Source organism: Calonectris borealis, chromosome W (genome assembly GCF_964195595.1).
Source record: "Calonectris borealis chromosome W, bCalBor7.hap1.2, whole genome shotgun sequence".
In the NCBI taxonomy this organism is placed as follows: domain Eukaryota; kingdom Metazoa; phylum Chordata; class Aves; order Procellariiformes; family Procellariidae; genus Calonectris; species Calonectris borealis.
The window spans coordinates 4,980,470-5,000,157 of record NC_134351.1 but is presented as its reverse complement, the minus strand read 5'-3'; the positions used below and the strand labels follow the sequence as shown (position 1 = coordinate 5,000,157).

The window sequence follows — 19,688 nt, the reverse complement described above, 5'->3', positions numbered from 1 at the left end:
TCCCACTTTGTATCAGAGGCAGCCAAGGAAGACGAGCCTCCCTGCATGAAAGCTGGCCTTTGCACAGTCCAGCATATTTCACTTTCTATAAGTTGCAATCCGGAAACAAATTTTTCTTTTATATTCAGCTTTGCTTTGTCTCAGGAACCATAGCCTAAAGACGAAAATCTACACTAGAGCTATCAATTGTTTCCATCAGGTATTTGAGCAGGAACCTCAGTCCAGGCTTCATGGACTCCCTGTCTTTCAGTGACAGCGTTTGCAGACCCTCCTCCTCTGCCCAATTATAAGACAATCCACCTTCTAGAAAAGAACAAACTCGCCTGAGCACTCCCAGTCAAAGTTTGTTTTCTGAGAGCCGAGAAACTTACCTGCGCTCTTGCTGAGCTTCCCGTATCCCACTCCCCTCCCAACCCAATACCTTACACTGTTGTAAGGAAAAAACCTGAAGGGTTCTAAAATAAATCACATTTAAATTCATATTAAACAAACATCCTCGGTGATGAGGCACTACTAGCCTGATCATGAAAAGGGGAGATGGCTTAAACGTGGCAAATAATGTCTCAAGAAATTCAAAGCCGCCTTTGGTAATTCAGATCTAATATGCTACATGAAACATCATCTTGAGTAGGTCAAAGAGATATAGAAGGAAAAAAAAAGCTGATATCAGCAACAAGAGCTACTTTAAGGAATCACGTGGAAAAGAGCCTCTGATAGTCCAAGGGAGGCTCTTTCGGTGATAACGTCTAACTTGCCTACTGTCCCTCTCACTGCAAAGAGCTTTGGATCCTTTGAAAGACACTTCAGACAAAATTATACAAAACTAGCATTAATTCTTCCCTTAACTCTATCAGACCCCGCTGTTCAGAGGGTAGTGCCACTTCTCCCCACCTCTGAAGTGCTGTCTGCAATGAAGTTGATGGTGGAGGAGGAGGAAGAGGGAGAATGATTCGTCAGGTCAGTGAGTTTCTTTCTGAAGAGGCCCTGTGGATGTTGTTGACTAGCCCCTTTTCCCCATTTGGTGGTGTGGATGGATTCACCTAACTTTGGGCATCTAAGGGACATAATTTGTTACTGCAGTTGCCCGTAGAGGTCCCCTGTGCCTTTTAGCTCACGGTGACAGAAAACAGCGTACCCTTGAATAACCACCTACCTAATGATATTGTCACACTGTCCAACACACCGCACTGTTTGGAGAACTTATATCTCCTGGCAATGGAGAAGTTAATTCTGACAAGCTACAGCATCACAAATTTCCACAGGAGAGAAAGAAGAGCGTTGGAAACACTGACGTTCCTGTGAACTTCATGGCTTATTGCACTGTTAGGGTCAGAGAGGAATAAGAAAAGCAGCAAACACAGAAACACAGCACTGATCCAGCCTTTCCCAAAGCATTCGCAACACAAGGTGCAGAGAAACAATTTGCTGTTCTGCCTCTCCTTGCTCTTCACCAGGACGAACGCAACCTCTCAAGCACTGAAAGCCAAGAACGCATGCATGCATGCAATCAAACACGGAGCTTGCTCACGTGCTCCTTCTTCTGCTGCCTTGACCAAGCTGGATTTTTTCTTCTCCTTCAGGTTGGCATTGCTATCCTGACTCGACAGGCTGAGAGAGGAGCCATCCAGGCTGTTTCGCTCGCCGTCATAGCTCTAGTTGGAAGGCATGTACGGGAGGGTAATGAGGTTGAGTGCTCAAGTGTTGTCAGCTGTTCCCTTGTGCCTCCAAGAACAACATGAGAAGAAATCCCTGTAGTTCCCCAGGTAGCTTTTTGCTCAGTGTAGCTTAAATAAATGTGACTTGTAATTTACTGCGGGTCATTCATTTACTTCGTTGGTAACCTTGACAGGCCATTTTGGATGTGTGTTATAATAAAAGAAAATATAACGGACCTACCAGACTTTAATGGTGTGTTGTGACTTTTCTCTGCTACCTGTGTGAGCAATAGCCACAGAAAATTCAGATGGATGGAATGGTACCGGATTTGCTTATCAGGACACACACTCTGGTGTCAGACTAATTTACCTGGTACAGCTCAAAGAGCATAAGAGGGAGAGTACTGCAAAGTTGAATGATACGAAACGTCTATTGTATTTGAAGAGTTACTGCAGATGCGTTCATTGTCCGATAAATGTGAGGTTCTTACCACACAGTCACATAATTAAAAAAAAAAAGTGATTAGTTTTCCCTCATTATGAATTAATATGAGCAACAGGGTAAGTGTGACCACAAGAATTCATAGCATTGTCTGTTGCAATTTTATGAGGGAGCATACGGCAATACTCATCCATGGTTTAACTCTTCCTACATCCATTCTGTATGTACTCAGGATGAGTCTGGCACAATTTAATTGATGATAATTTTAGTGGTAACTGTCAATTAAAATGTCACTGTATTTTGCAAAGTGGACTCCTTAAATACAATCAGCTGCTTTATTATGCCTTACTGTATAGAAACAAGAGAGGTCTATTAATCTTGTTTGCTAATTTTAATTAGTGTATGTACCTCAAATTCCAATTAGCTATATTAGCCTGATAAAGCAACAGAGAACTTGCAAGTAGAAAGGGCATTTCACTAACAACCGTTCAGTGCTTTGAGCTGTAGCAAAGAAACTAGATTTTTTATTTTTCGCATTGGCAGAAGAAGTTGCTGAAATGTTAAACCCATCCAGTCCCATGAGGATGAAGTCAAAGGACCCAATATTTTGGCCTGAGGACTTTGAATAGTGAGCCCCATAACTAACTTTATGAGCACAGCAAGGAAAGCAGCAGGGAAATATACTCATCAGCAATGTACTTTGACTCTCAGCTGAAAAGTTTCACTTAGAGTCCTTGATTTTTCTGTTGAAATTGCAAATTACAGAGCCAGTGATACTGGGCTGAGAGTGGCCGTACTTTCAGCACTTGTCTGAAAATCACAAATTCATTTTGGACACCTAAAAAACATAAGTTCCTAATGATCTGTCTCGGACTTCAACCAGATATTCAATCATTTTATTTTTGTTAGTAGCTGTGGGTTAGGATCACAGCTTTGAGCCATAACCGTACCTGCTCATAAAGCGTACGCTCTGTCTTTTTGTCCTCTTTCTTCTTAGAGAGCCAGCGTTCACACAGGAAAACGAATGATTCCTCTGTGGTCTCATCCAGGATCTCTACTTTTTCCAGGAACCAGTCAGGACTGAACATGCTATTGTCATGACGAATTTTGATCTTGTACAAAATGCCAAGGTCCACAGCCTGTATAGTAAACGTATCCTCCTGCAGAGTGTTCAATAGCAGTTGCTTCTGTTAACGAGCTCTCAACAGGTCATCTACCGGACAAAAGCAAACGAAGACTACAGAGCACAATATGTGTTTAAATTCCATCTCACGTGACGGTGTTTGGTTAAAAGCTTTGCAGCAGTCTATAGAGGCACCTCTGTATGCTAAAACTGTTCTGCAGGGAAGCGTTTTGAAGCCTGCTTCTGCTATGATGGAAGCTGCACAAAATGTCACTTTTATAACCAATTACAATATTGAATTCCTGGAATTTGACATCCTGATTTTTAAGTCTAAGTAGGACTTCTCTTTCTAATCCAGTTAGATTTGTATCGACAATCCAGATAAGACAATCTTTGCCATCATTAGATCTGAGTATCTCCATACAAGGCTGTGAATATCACTCGTGAACTAACCACAGAGTACCACTTTTGGAGTTATTTTGTCAAACACAGCCACAGTTTAGGTCCCATCAATTTATCATGCTCTGAGGTCAATTACAATGTATACTATGTACGTGCAAACCAGTTGCACAGAGGCTATGGGAATGAGAGACCTCGGGTTTTGTGTGCTCTCAAATCTGCAGCTAACCATTCAAGCCAGTTTGTAGGGACCAAGCTCATAATTTGTCTATCAGTGACTTCACAGAAACATCTACCCATTTGCTGCAGTGCCTGTCAGTCATAATACCCAGCTGACAATCCATATAAAGCATTTTAAGAGGTAATGTACATGGTAAAAGGAATCAATCAATTCATCCCTCATAGGAAAACTCATCCTATAAAGACAGTCATGGACTTGTTCGGTTCAAGACTGTGAAATAGAAAATGTTATTAACCCATTGCATTTGTACCTGTCCTCTTTCAAACTTGTTGAAGTTCGTTTCAGATTTGCTGAGTTTTCTCTCTCCTGTGTCCCCCAGATCTCCGTAGATATTTAGGAAAACATTAGCATCTGTCCCAGCACCATAGATATCTCCAGTGAACACGCTAATCTTGTACGTGTGAACTGCAGAAAGAAATGGAGACGTGATTTCTGGCCAGGTGAATTATCAAGGTCTACCTTAGATACTGAATTTACCTAAGAAAATGGTCCCAAAACTTTCTGCTCATCACTCAGTTCTTGGAGGTTTAAAATCCCATATCCTTCCAGGCTTCTGATAATGATCCAAAGGTTGGGGAATCACTGGGCTGAAATTTGCTGACTTTCCTTTTTCTCATCTAATCAATGCCTGTGTATTGCTTTGATCACATAAAAATGCAAAGAATCATTATGGTTATTACTGGATGCGAAGTCGATAGAGGTGAGGGAACTCGGCACCTTTTCATACCGAGGCTCAAGGGACCTACATCTGAGAACAAGATTCAGTCTTGTGAATTCTTAATACTCCGTCTTCCATAAACAAACTCCAGGGATTCAGATGTGCAATTACTACCAGAGTTAATGGCATGTATCTCTATAAATTCCCCAAACAGAAAGAGAACAGGTTTCTGGGTCCTTTCGCTGAGACAGTATTTAATTAAGGAAGTGTTGGAGCTTTACTGTTTAAATACCCTTTCTCTTTAGCTTGCTCAATGATGATCCAATAAAACCTCATCAAATCTTTAGTAATGTGCTTTACTAAACCTGTTAAATACTCCTATTTTTATTTTGCTACTCTTTTCCCAATTACACAGGGAAAACAAACAGTTACTGAAAGCATCCTCACCAGGAAAACAATTAGGAACGGTACGAGTCCCTGATTACCCTGGTGGCATACGAGCCTTGGAGAATGCCTCCTTGCAAATCCCAGGGCAATACAAATGAGGAAGAGGCACAAAGTCTTAGTTAGTATTCTTCTTTGTGCATTAACAGCATCAAAGAAAATATCTATGTTGTCTTTTTCTTCTGTACCTAGCTTTCCCAGTAAAACAGGGCCTATTCTGCTTCATAGTCCATGAAAGATTCCCATCGATTTCTCTAAGAAATGGATCATGACCATTATCAGGCTAGGTGCAATGCCAGGTTTTCTGCTTTGCCTCTTCACATTGTGTCCGACAGATTTACAGCTTCGTATTTGTGAGACTACTGCTACGTTAGTAATGAAGGAAGCAACGCATGCAGTCTAATTAGTCAATTCATCCCTCTTTGGGTTTTGCTTGCCAGTTCTGGAGACCTTCAGGACTGAAATGCAGTCTCCTATATAAAAGATGATCTTCAGAATACCACAAGCTGATTTTCCATTGCTGTCATTTACACTGCATCAGTGCCCAAGATGTATGAGGACTCATAGAGATGCAGAAGATATAATTCCCATCCCAGACATTTTATATCTAAAGCAGAAGTTCCCAAACTTAGCCCTAGCTCCCAGCCAAAAGAAATCTTCAGCCATCCAAAAATCCTATTCCATAGATCGTAAAACTTGTTTTGAGGCTTTGCCTTTAGAAGGAAAAAATGAGTCACCTAGGTTAGTTAAGACATGGTAACTAATGCAAGGTAAAGCAACAGAAGTTAGTAAGTTAAAGAAAATGCCATGCAGGCATCTAGCAGTCATGCCACTTACTAATTGATATTAAAACTGTCTTTGCCTCCGCAGGAAAAGAATCTCCCATGAACCATCACGTAGTTCCTAACAGGGGAAGAAGTACACCTGTCTCGTCTAAAGGCACAGTGCAAAGGCTCCAGCCTTCCTTACAGCAAGACACCTCTTCCCTTGGCAATGGAAAACGCTTACAATCCATATAAATTCCGCCCTGACAATGATGTATTGTAAATGCAAATCACTCTCAGAAAAAAAAGAAACAGGGAGAGGAATGATTTTCTCTGTTGAATCATCTTGTTGCCAGATGCAAGAACGAAAATGGCAGCTGAATTCAGTTTGCTCTGCTCAGGGTGTAGGAAGGTTCACAACTTCTCTCAAGGGCAGAAGGAGCTCTGGTTGGGAAAAGGAGGTCCTAGAGGAAAAAAAGTTAGGAACAGCTGGGCATAGAGAGAAACAACGAGTTTAGGATGAAACTTCAGTTCTTGTTCTGTTGCTTCAGCTACCAGAAGGACCAAATGCTGAATGTGAACACTTTATTGTCCTCCCCAGAGGCACTTTAATGAAGTGAGGGTGGCTTCCCAAAGCCAAATTTTTAGAGGGTATCCATACGTGCCTGAAAAGCAGCAGGAAAAACAACTTTGGGAGGAAAGGGGAGCATAAATCAGACTGGTAGGGTAGGAGGGAAGGGGCAGAGTGCACAAGACAGGTGAAGTTGGGCAAACAAGTAAAGATGTTTGCAGAGCCTGGAAGAGAAGGACAAGATGGAGGAAATTTGTTAGCCATCAGAGGAGACGTGCAAACTACGCCTGTGTGAAAGGGTGTCTGTGACAGGTTTATAAATGCCCTACAGGAAAATAATGGTATTATTGCACAGAAGTGCTTCAGGTGTAAGAGAGGCCAGAGCACAGGAAGGGAAAGAAATGTGAATGGTTGTACCAGCGTTGCATTTGCTTGAACCACACATTCAAATGTTTTGTTCCAAAAAATCAGATGAATAGGTCCCTACCTACTCCTAGGGTTATGTTACCTTCTAACGGGTCTTCAACTTCTTCCTCTATCTGCTTGAGTGTCCCGTCCTTCATGAGTTTTTCAGTAAAAATATCAGAGGGTACCAGTTCTCTGACAATCTCACCGTCATCTTCAGATTTTGCAAGCCATCTTTCACATGGAAATGTGACAGTTTCCGAGCCCTGAAGTAAACACGACAGAGAATCTCTTCAAAACAAAGTGAACACGTGTTAGCATTTCCCCTTTGAAAATACTCAGCCATGCAAGCAAGGATTTTCAACTCATGCGTGAATGCATGTGTATGTAGATGCAGACCTGAAATAGTACATAGAAACATATTTCCTCCAGAAAGAGGACATCTGAGGGCTCTGAGAAGAAGCACTGAACGTGTGGCAGCAATAGTGTTCCCAATGGCTGCGTGAGACTGGCTGTATGATCCAGTAGATCTCTGCCCTTCCCAGTTTTTGATCTTGCAAATTCCTAATCAGGACTGCACCATTCCTGCTGAAGCCGTGTTTTACTGAGACTCTGCAATCCCTCTTCGATCCTTATTCAGGCAGCATTCTCTTTGAAGTCAGTAGGGGTTTTTTTCTGAGTCAATACTTCAAGATTTTGCCCTATAATTCTCTGACTCAAGCTGGTTTCCAGGCAATTCCCATACGTGCATTAAGAGGAGAAAAATAGTGATTTAATTTTTGATCTTTTGTTTTGACTTCACGTTGGTGGAAACAAATATGATTTCTATCATCAAACAAACAAAAACAATAGAACATGTGTTTTCCACTTGGTAAACAAAATCAATCCCAGACCACTCATTAAGAACAGACTCCTGTAAGGCCTCCAAGATGGTAAGAGGCAGGCAGCTTTCTGTGTGCTGGGCACCCCAGGCTATGTCTCCATAAAGAAAGGGGCATGAGCCATCATGCAACTTGCAGAGCCCACAAGTCTGAACAGAAAAAAAATAAGTTTTAATCTCACAGTAACTAAATAAAGAAAGAAAAATCCGCCCTTTCCTTACTGACAACTTCAGCGTTTCTCTTCTAAGTAACACAGGGGCTTTCTGCTGTTTGCAGTACTCTGTGTGCCACCACTTTCCTGTATAACATACGTATGAATATTGTCCACCTTAATTACTCTCATGTAATTATTTATCAAACCGACAGAGAGTCCTTTCTTTGCTCTTTTAACTATTTAAACACTTGTCCTGGGTTTGGCTCGGATGGAGTTGATTTTCTTCCTATTAACTGGTATAGTGCTGTGTTTTGGATGTAGTGTGAGAATAGTGTTGATGACACGCTGATGTTTTGGTTGTTGCTAGGTAATGTTTACGCTAGTCAAGGACTTTTCATCTTCCCATGCCCTGCCAGGTGCACAGGGGGCTGGGAGGGAGCATGGCCAGGACGGCTGGCCCAGCTGGCCAATGGGCTATTCCATACCATATGACGTCATGCTCAGCATGTAAGGCTGGGCAAAGAAGAAGGAAGGGGGGGACGTTCGGGGTGATGGCGTTTGTCTTCCCAAGTACCCGCTACGCGTGATGGAGCCCTGCTTTCCTGGGGATGGCTGAACCCCTGCCCGCCGATGGGAAGTGGTGAAGGAATTCCTTGTTTTGCTTTGCTTGCGTGCGCGGCTTTTGCTTTCCCTATTAAACTGTCTTTGTCTCAACCCACGAGTTCTCTCACTTTTACCCTTCTGATTCTCTCCCCCATCCCACCCGGGGGGGTGAGCGAGCGGCTGCGTGGTGCTCAGTTGCCGGCTGGGGTTAAATCATGACAACACTAAAAAATTAATATATAGTAAAAGAAGGGAATAGCTCTCACTGTAATGATATTGAATATTGTTATCACTGTGTACTACTGCACTGTACTGCCTTGGGCTGCCGGATCCTGCCCTCCCTGACACAGTCACTGGGAGGAATAGGTTGTGCACCTAAGACCAGAAACCCACTCCAGTTACTGGTAAACTGGTATGAACAGGTCATCTGTGCACAGATGCCAGACAAGTTGATCTGCAGGAGCTGAACCCTTCCAAGGGGCTTCTGTGATCGAGTGTCTTGAGTCTACAGCAGAACCATCCTTTGAACCCACACGGCCCAAACCTTCTGCTGTCAATAAAACACCGTTTCTCCTGCCCTCTGCCGCTCCCCGCAGTGCTGCTCTTTAACCCCAGGCTTGCAATGCTTAACTCCATAAGGCAGTTTGGAGCATGACTTGTACAAAATGGTGTCAAACAAAACTGGCAGCACTTTATGTGATTTCAAATATTTTACTTTCAAGCGTTATTTGTGCTGTATTTTGCCTATAACCTGTATTATCTCACATAACCTGTATTCAGACAGGTACCTGAATAACCTGTATTATCTCACTGTACGCTGAGCCGATGAACAGCGCTTATCTCCCCACCTACAGACTGGGAAGAGAGGGCTTTCCAGAACGATGCTTCAGTGCTGAAACTCTCTCCTCCCGGTAGAGATCCCACTTCAGTCATGTCTCTCGCAGAAGCTTTTAACTGCTCCTAAACATTCATAATGTTGGCTGTACGTGCCATTGATATGAATACTGTTTATTTGGTAATAGGATATCTAGGACTTGAGTGCCTGCACAGTGGGGCATAATGTGCAGTTACTGCAAAAGTTAATTGTATCATTATTGTTAATCACCATGTCATTGCCACAGTTTTTATTGGAGTTTCCTTGTTAGTGATTGCATTAATATTTAAGTGACGTAAAGTGCACTGTTTTATGCTGCCCATGGTAAAATACTCATGCAGCTCTGAACAGAATTTGTTTCATTAGAGCCTGAGTCTGGCCCTAAGCTAGAAGCAGGGTATGATAGTGTGCTAAAAGTCAGTGCTTTGCCTTTCTCCAAGTTGTAACAAATGAAATATAATTATCAGATATAATTGGCATGCCAAGACAGAGCTTTATTGGCATGCAACAATCCTAGTTTCCTACCCAAGTGCTTTCAATTTAATCTGAAAAGTTACTGACCTCATTTTTCTTTTGCAGCATTACAGATACATCTAGACACATCTTAGCAGTCTAATCAGGTAGCACAGCTTTTAGAAGCGTTGGCAGCATATTGCTATCTTGTGGCAGGTCATAATATCCTGCAGCTGATCAGCGGCATCATGCAGTGCTCTGCTTTCTTCTTATTTCCCATGCCATAATCAAAAGATCAGCAGAATTGTAAATCTCTCCATTTTTAAGTTGTTCATGGTTTTCCTCTCTTCCTCCACCTTCCCAGGTTTCTCACCATCTGTCCTTCAAAGCTGCTCTAGTGACTGCAGAGCTGCGCAGCCCCGGGACCCTTTCTGGGCTAATGGAAGAGTACCCAACATGGAGCTCTCGGAAGCTTCCCAAATGCTCAGTTAATGGTAGGTGCAGAAAGAGGCAGCCCAGGAACCTCTTTTCCCTTTGTTTCCATACCTTCATGCATCCCCGTCTTCATCTTCCCTAGCCTATGACCAATAACAATATCTCCAAAAACACGTCATGTTGTTCATGAACCTAATGAAGCTGTACAAGGCGAGGGGTAGTCAATACACAGATAGAGGGTCTGATAATAACAGACTGGCAAAATGGTGACCATGAGAAACAATCAAAGGGTTTTGGCTTGTGAAGAAGCTTGTACAGGTGGATACAGGCTTGAGCATGATGGGGAAGATTCAAGGCAGACCTTTGAGTCGATCGTGAGGCAAAGAGAGTAAAACATATCCTGGAAATGTTGAAGGAGGAAGCAAGATGAGAAGTAGGTTCACCATGACCAAGCAAGCCATGTTTACACCAACACTTGATATTAGAAGTCACTTCAGGAGGGGGCAGACCTGACCATTGAGGTGGAGGTGAAAGCTGACATACCTTTGGAATAAGGGGAGAAAGGACAAGACAGAAGAGAGAGCCCAGGTGTTCCCAAACACAGCTACTGCTCCAATTCTGAACTGGTCCTGAAGAGGTGATTTTCTTCTGAACTTCCCTGCAGTCAAATTCATTCCTGTTCCTACAGCCAGCATCTGAAAGCAGGGCTGAGGAACAGTTTCTTATTTGGACAAGATCAAGATGACCAATCTGACTGCACTGCCTTCCTATTGACATGAGCAACCAAAAGTCCTGGGACCTAACTTGATGGTTTTTATATGAGTGATTCAGGGACTTGCACTGACAGACATTTTGCTTGTTTTAATTGTACTGGTTCCCTGCATTTATTCTTCCGGAATTAAGGGACTGATGAAATTATTTCTTGTCCATGTTTAGCAACAATACTTTTCTTCCCACTTCTTTCCCTATGATTGTTCAAAACAAAACTACACATGAAAATATGGAGCTTTGGCCTCTCATGTCATCCAAACTCACCACTACCTAAGTTAACCTTGGGTACTCTGGGGTGTCCAGCGACAGTGATGCAGTGCAGCACAGGGACATCTGCTCAGCTCTGTAATTCTTTAGCTGTATTTGCACAGCAATGGGTACAAACTCCGGATTCTCCCTTCTCAGTCCAGCAGGCAAGTCATGATAACGTTGCCTCCAAACTCAGCAGGCAGGTCGCTCCTTCACACAAAAGGTAAAGAGTAGTGAAGACCTCCAAAAGGTTGAGGAGCAACATCACTGCTTTGCTCCCACCCACTGCCAGGAGGAAATAACTCTATTCTAGTCAAAAGGTAGGAGAACAGTGTTTTTAAAAAGCAATGATTGCAGAGTCTTATAATCAACATTTGAAGAATAAAACATGGTAATACATATTTGTTGTCCCCAGATCCTCAAGCTCTAGCAAGTTCGTTGGTGTGCATTGTTGTTAAGGAAGTCATTTTTCACTGTTAATCACCCTTTGTATACAGAAGATGCATTCTGGAAATGGAAAGTGGCTGCTAATGGAAACATATTGCAGAGTGCTGGGATTCGCAGCCTACCTTTCCATTTGGCAACAGTCTCCGAATTGCCACACGGTCCAAATGCCATCCAGAGTTCAGTCCTCCACCCTTGTGTCCTATGCGAATCTTTTCAATAACGTCACCAACATCCTCCAGCTACAGAAAAAAAGAAAAAAAAAAAAGAGAAAGATTATGGCATGAACAACAGGTGACTTTTGAGACACTACTTCTTTAGCTTATTCCTATTTTTCCAGTCTGTATGAACTCCCAGGGGAGTTTATGCCAATTATGCCCTAACTTGCATTTTAGCTAAAGGGTTTCCCTGAACTTCTGTTCTAAAAATGGACAGAATCTTGCTCTACACAAATCACTCGCTGTATGAGATAGGTGTGGTTGCACAGCAGCAATCCTGCATCTGAAGCTTCTCTGTATGAGTGGGAATTAAGGTAATTTTTTAGAATTTACAATGCTGCTGCATCTTAAATTGTTCCTTTTACATCCCTTTCCTTTTTAAACACTTATGTGCACTCCTATAACACTGGAAGAATAGCTTTGAGGTCAAAGTACAATATTAACAGCCTGGCATTTTATATTATCTCTCTCCTGTTCCGCCACAGAATCCTAATGCCATTCTGAACAAGCCAACAGGATGACTATCTTATGAAGTGGCTACTGGATTTTTATGCCTCACCTTATCACTTGAGTCATTTTTTACTTGTTCATTACACTTAAGTCACCTCCCTTCCAAAGGCTTGAACAGGAAAAACGATATTTGCTCCTAAGTAATAGCTTTTGGTTATTTCAGTGCAAGCTTTTGTATAGTTGGCCTTTAAAAAAACAAGGCTGGCTGCAAACCTCCTTTGCACGTAGGAGAAGCCCACTGAGCTGTCTTTTTGTCCATAGGGACTTGGAGTCTTTTTTTTCTTGGAAACATGAGAAAACTGAACATCTCAATTTGCACCACTGGAGACTACTCCCTTCTTCTCTTCCCAGCTGACAGAATTGCCCCACACTGAGGAAAAGACATCAGTAATTTTAGGAGACCCCTTGACTCAATAAGACTGACTGCACTACTCAAGGAGTTCACACTCCAAACAAACTGGATTTGACTTCACCAGCCCTGCCCTGACTTTAAACAGCATAAGCGTCAATTGCAAAATAATTAAATGATCCAAACTCATTTCGAAAACTCATGCACACAAGTATGCACTAGAGGAAAATTATTTTCTTTTTCCTTTGTCCTGTCCAAATACTCAACTTTCAATGAGGCTTTTAATCAATACATAGCAATAAAGTGATGCTTGACCAGTAAAGATTCATGTCAAAGAAGAAGTGGTCTTTAGTCTGCTCCATGCATCTCCAACAAATCATCACTTGGGAGCATAGCTGAGACCAGTCTCTAATCTTTTTTGCCTCTTTTGCAAAATACAAAATGGTAGGGGCAGTTAAAAAAATCTCAAACAAATGGGCAATTCTCAGTTTGTGTTTCCTGAGATCCCCGAATTGTTTTTAAGGTCTCCAAATTATGGCTCTACACAAGTAGGTGAAAGAAAAATATATTTTGCCTCATCCCCATCTCCTGCAGCAAGAGGAACTGGTGAAGAGAGAATGAAGTTTGGGGACAGGTTAATACGATGTTATAAATCTGGAGAACAAACTGCATTTTCACTCACTTAATCTAAGAAAAGTACTGATGTTTCAGATTCTACCAAACCTAAAATAAATCTTATGGAATAAAGAAAGAACAATAACACTCAGTTTAAGATTTATACCTATGGATTAATGCCACCTCTATTATGAAAAACTGTGTGGAAACTCCACCGAAATAAGTCTCATTCTTTGTTTTTAAGGAATCACACTGGGGATTTATTTTATGATTCATGCCATATAACAACAATGTGGGCTGGAAGCATTTAAACTTGTTAAAACGTTTGGTTTAAGGTTTGCCTTCAATTATTTTACAAAAACAAACCAAACTCAAAACACAGAGAGGTTGTGGGGTCCTCTACAAAGTCAGTGTTGGTGTTACATCCAGGGAGGGAAGGTGAGGACATGAAGCAGTACCAAAAGGATAAGCCAGAGCAGGACTGCCTATATTTTTGCCTCTCACAAATTCTCAGCAATAACAATATATTATGAATAGGAATTGCTGAATACTGTAGATGTAAATGAGCTCACGCATTTACGTGCACTGGTTTAGTATCTGCATACAGTTGTGCAAACACTTAGGAAATATTTGATAAGATCTTTCAAAAAGTTAGCCTCGGGTATTCAAAAATCACGGTGTCTGCAGCAAAGCAACAATCTCGCTGTCCAAGGATACAGAGAAACAGAGGATGATGCTTAGGTTGCCATAGAGTTAGAAAAAATGAGCAGACCGTTCACCCCGAACAAAGTGCTACGTAAGCAGTGAGCACCATGGACCAGACCCTTCAACATAATCTGCTGAAACAGGAAGATGAAAGGATGCATAAGGACCTTAAACGCAAGGCAGCTAGTTTCAGCGATACTGCAAGCATTTGTTTCCTGTTAACCTTTCAAAGTATTTCAAACTGCAAGAGAAAGCAAATATGCAAGCAAATAAGAGGGATAAGGAGAGGTACACATATTAGATTCGGTATGCATGGAGACTGATACTCTCTCTTTACCAAGTATGGCCTAGGAAATGGAAGATGTAAAGACCTTCCAAAGTGGCTCTCAACTTTACCCAGAAGAGCAAGCCTCCGTATCCATGTATTGGTACATCTCAGCTCCATGATGAAATTGCACCAGCCTTTACAAGGCTTGACATGGCATTAGGCCACAGGGACACTACATGTTGATACCTTTGAGTTGCTACTAACTGGAGGTCATGAGAAAATATTTGGTCCAGTACACAGTAAGTCTGTTGCAGAACAGAGTTTTGAGCGCACATTCTTCAAGTAAAAGAGCTGAATAGCTTTCCCTAAAAGAGGAAAATTTCCCACTTCACTCTATTTTCTCTTCTCAATCCCCTTAGGGCAACCTAAGATGAAAGTGAACATCTTTGATCTTACCTCCACAATGAACTGATTCACCGAGTTCCTTTCAAAATACATCCTTTGCTCTCTCTTGTTGAGGCACAGGGATTTCTGCTGAGTGCAGATCCCATCGCTCCCATAGAGAACAACGAAGACATCTGCATCCGTGCCAGCTCCAAAGATGTCACTGGTGTAGACCGTGATCTCGTAAGGAACAACTGATTTAGGAAATGGCAGAAAATTCAGTCAACAGAAGTTAGTAAGCAGTATTCCAATGCTCCTAAGAACATTTTAATGAAACAAAATCTGGATTAGAAAACTCAGCAGTTAAAGAGGACAGGGTAGGAATCACACATTTGTGGTCGTTTAGTTATCAAGCTGGTCAATACTACGAGAATCCAGAGGAATTTCCATTAACCCTAAAAGGCCAATTGACCTTGATGCATGTACCTTTACTGAGATTTTGGGGTTAATCACATGATCAGAAAGCACTCAGTATATTTATACCTGCCATCTAAAGCTATTGAAACAGAATTTACTTCAATAGCTCAAGACTTAAAGCAAAACATGAATTCACAAATTTTTGAGCAACTAGGCAGTTGGATGATGTTAAGCCAACTGCAGGCAGTATATAAATACTCAAGATAGCCTTATTGATAAAAAATCTCCTATTATTTTCATTACTAAACAAGTGACAAAAATCAATCATAAGGAAAAGAAATAAAACCCTCTGCTGTCCTCTGATCTCGTTTTCTGTTAGTACCACCTTCTCCTTTATACCAAGGCAAAAAGGTTAAATTACTACCAGATCAATGGTGAATGCAGAACAGTAAGGACCAAGCCCCTAAATACTTCCTTATTCTGTTCCCTTGGTTTCTCCAGAATGCTCCATGATCTGATGCCTCCTTTTGTCCTTTTCTATCTTCACAGCTTCTGTCCTGAGTCCTGCTGGAACATGACTCGGACTTGCTCAGGAATAAGACTGACCCAGGAATAAGACTGGGGCTCTGTTCTTGGCTCTGGTACGGATTTGCTGAATATCCTTAGTCAAGTCACTTCCCACCTCAGTTTCCAAGCTGAGATGCTGTTTAGCTCACAGAGTAAGAGACCTATGTTCAGATGTCTGCACGTCAAATAGGTGTGTACATCTCCAGGTGTAATCACTAAAGTCAGTGGAGTTTGGAGAAAGAGTCAGACAAGCGAATGCAGGCATCTTCCTCAGGGTCAGCTGAATCATTCTCCAAATCCACCATCTGTGAATGACCAAACATCTATTGATGATAACGGGAAATCAGACCCTCCACTGTCGTGAGGACGTGTAAATTCAGGTGTGCCATCTGGCAAACTGAATCCCATCCCTACCTCTTTTAAATCCTTTCTGAAATCTATAGATGAAAAATGCCAGGTAAGACTTGGGCACCACTGATTAGCTGCAGGGACTTCTCCTGCCGCAAGCAGACACAACCCCCGTAGTCCACGTCGCTACCCATAAGCACAGCCTTTGACACCCAGCGCTATCACCAGGATCCACTCCTGGCCATCCCCCTCCCACACACCTCCTACCCAGCTTCCACCCTTTCCCATCCCTCACTACAATCTTCTCAGCTTCTTGTCATCTGCATCCTCCTACGCTGCGTCGACTTCAGTCATCTTTGCTATTTAAACCACATACTTTGTGCTGTATTTCAGATTCAGCATCTCTGTTAGGGTAGAGAGAAGGTTTCTGGCACCATATCTGTTACTGTTGGAGGAACTCTGATTATGCGTATCGGAGACTAATCATTCATTAAAAACCCAGGCTCTCTAAATATGGCTCTCAGGAGAACAGAGATGAAAAAGTTTTCTTTTACAGAGAGTCAGCCTGGAGGTACTTAATATTCTTTCTGCCCAACTCAATGAAATCTGCTCTGCTGTGCTGCAGGTAAACTGGAATAGTTTCTGCAATATGTAAGAGGGGGGAAAAAAAAAAAACAACTGGAGACCAAAAATCACATGCTACGCATTATGAATTAAAAATTATCTTCTCTGCTGAAGTCCGTGGCGCTTGCTCTTGTTGTTTGAATATTAACATCAGCTTAGAACTGAATCAGCAAAGCGGCACTGTAACAAGGTCACTAGCAGCACAACTTTCAGCTGTCAGACTCCCAATTCATTTACATGGCACTTTTAAAGTTGTATCCCCACAGGCATAATTTTAATTGGACTGCCAGTGACGTGTTTTTCATCGTTTGTTCGGTGTGGAACAATTCTGGCACAAGTCATCATAAAACAAATCACACCGTTTGAGTTACCTCTGGCAAACTGAAACCCTCGGGTGAATAGTTAGGAAACCAGAATGCAGTAAATAGCACAGTGGGAACGGTTTAAATGGTGAAAGAGCCTAAACTGACACCGAGTCTGGTGCAACCTTTTTGCCAAGGAGGCCTGACTATTTTCAAAGGCTGAATGTGGATGGCTGATAAAAATCAGGTTTACACGACCTATGTACTCAAAGGCATGGTAGGCCAGAAATTCTTACATCATTGTAATGTATGGGGACATTATTAAATTATATAGTCAACATCTGCATCAAAATATGTATCGACTGGGATAAAATGGAAAAAAATGATGAGAAGCACATACAAGGTCTCTTGTATTCACTCCTATGAACGTATTCATTATATCTATTTACAAATTTATTTTTTCAAACATAAGGACTGTTATGTCTTCCAGTTGATTGACAAAAGGAAGGGAGCAAAGAGTATCCATTCCTCTGCTCCAGACAGTTTAGGTAAAGAAAGCAAGACATGAGAAATAAAAAATAGCTTGGTCAAAGCATGGGGGAGGCACAAAGAGATGACATTGGCAGGTCCTCTGAGAAGAAAGACAATTTTAGCTTACAGGCTGCAGGATATGAGGATCTGGACATTGGAGGGGAGGCCAGCCAGTGTGAAAGAGACCTTTAACACGAACCACGGTATTGACAGTAAAAAAGAAGGAGCCAAAGCAGCTGAGTGTCTTCTGTGTGGTTATTCTCACAACTACTTGTGAAGGAGGCAGAAAAAGAGAGATTGGGCAGCTCTAACTTTTGATGTCTGAATAAGGAACTGCAGGAGGTAAGGCTTTTTATACCATCAATGCGTACAATGAGGGGTGCAACGAGATAGGAGACATCTTTGGTGTGAAAAGCTTATCACTTGTCCAGAGTGACCTAGGAAGCACCCGGCAGGGCATGGGGCGGAAATCAACTCTCAGGTTCCAGAGCTCATCCTTCATCATTGTGGCATCCAACCTAATGAAGGAAAAAGGCAATTTTGATAGTCCCCTGAAGGTGGGCCAGGAAATATTTGTCGACAACTTGAAATGAGGCAGATCAGGGAGGGACAAGTCAAATAAAGTCCCAGGGCTGTGAGTTCCCTGCACACAGTCAAGGATGCACACGTGAAAAGGGAAAGAGAGAGCTACAAAATAAGCAAAATAATGTTTCCGGCCATTTATTTCAAGAAAGCCATGTTATCTGATTCTCAGTGTTCTGGAGATAGGAAAAGAAGTTGCCTGAATAGAAGAGTTTGAGGTATCATAGCAGATTTGAAAATTATAAGCTTAGTACTCAGAAGGAGCTCCCAAAAGACATTGAGTTTACCCCAAACATTAATTTAGAGGGGAGTGAAGTGAAGAGTAAGTAAAAATTGGAGAACGCCAAAAGAGGCAGACTGCTACAACACTATCAGAAAAGCACCACACTGAAGAAGCTCTGGAAGAGGGTTTTTCAGCAAGAGAGGGGTGTGCAATTCCAAAGGCACTGGGGGAACCAAGGCTTGGAAGCAAGACCAAAGTGTCCGCTTTGACAATAGAAACAGCAATATTAGAATGGAACAAGATCAAAGGGAAACTGGAAACAAGGAAGGCAGCTTGGAGTGGGCTGAGGACTTGGAGACGAAAGGGCAAGAGAGAGCAAAAAGACAATCATACACAGCCACATAGCTTCTAATGACCCTCTGATCCGGGAAATACAGGAAATGTTAATCTAGAGCACCCAGAGGAACCTTCTTGTAGTAATTGGAATTGTTGGCATGTGATGTATTTATAAATTTTTCAAAGCCAATTCAAGGGAGGGGCCAAGCCTATAAAACTGCATGAGCTAGTGAGATTTTATCTTCGGTAATGATGGGTGTATCCTAGGGAAATGGCATTCTGCTCACATGGGATATATTCTGTTGTCTGCAGTTCTGCAGGGAAGATAATTCTCTCAATGGCTCCATCATCCTCCGATTTATCCAGCCAACGGCCACAAGGGAACTTGAGGCACTGTCCCAGTGATGGAGCATCAATCTCCACCCATTCCAGAAACCAGCCAGTTGAATTACCTGTGGTTGGAGAGATAACAGTGAATAACCCACAAAGGCTTTACCGACAACAGCAAATGAATCATTGCATTCCAGACCTCTGAGAAATAAATCTTCCTCTCTTTCGTCAATGGAAAAATAGAATAGATACCATGAAGATCATTGCAAGCAATTGTCCAGGTTTGAGCTAATGTGCTTTATATTCCTATATGCCTCAGGTTAAAGATGTGCACGTGGTAGTGCTAATTACTCCATCGATTGGATTAATTTGCCGTTGTAAAAAGACAGAGGAGTTATCAACAAATATGTCCCTTGGTGCCCCATAAGGAAGGAATCCATGTGTCTTTCCACTGCTTCCCTGGTTTTAAGTAGAGTCACATCTATGTCTAAGAAGCAGCTAGGACTTGATGTTGAAAACAACAAAAATATTGATAAAAGAAATGAGACAAGTCTATAGGTCCCATATGGAACAAGGAAAACTACCAGGTTTTGTGATATATGAGAAATCTCATTAAAGATGTGGCTGTAAAACTAAAGAGCCTCTTACAGAGAGAGAGGTTGCAAAGGTACCTGCAAGTTGCCACCACTGTGCTTTTATTGCCACAGCCGTGGGAACGGTATTAGCAGCAAAGATAGCAGCAGCAACAGCCAAAGTGACAGCAAGGATCTGTCACTAAAAGGTAAATTACGTTTGGGGTCTTGGAAGCAGGTT

General features: G+C 42.1%; 1 protein-coding gene across 1 annotated transcript in view; it reads right to left on the bottom strand.

Annotated features, from left to right (window-relative positions):
* LOC142074786 (lipoxygenase homology domain-containing protein 1-like) overlaps window positions 1-19,688 on the bottom strand; it is a 77,513-nt gene that overhangs the window by 45,849 nt on the left and 11,976 nt on the right. The window contains exons 10-15 of the mRNA XM_075135662.1: window positions 14,688-14,869; window positions 11,692-11,808; window positions 6,806-6,968; window positions 4,111-4,265; window positions 3,048-3,257; window positions 1,529-1,652 (exon numbers count right to left, since the gene is read on the bottom strand). Of these exons, the coding sequence (XP_074991763.1) occupies window positions 1,529-1,652; window positions 3,048-3,257; window positions 4,111-4,265; window positions 6,806-6,968; window positions 11,692-11,808; window positions 14,688-14,869 (951 nt within the window). The remainder of the gene's footprint in view (window positions 1-1,528; window positions 1,653-3,047; window positions 3,258-4,110; window positions 4,266-6,805; window positions 6,969-11,691; window positions 11,809-14,687; window positions 14,870-19,688) is intronic.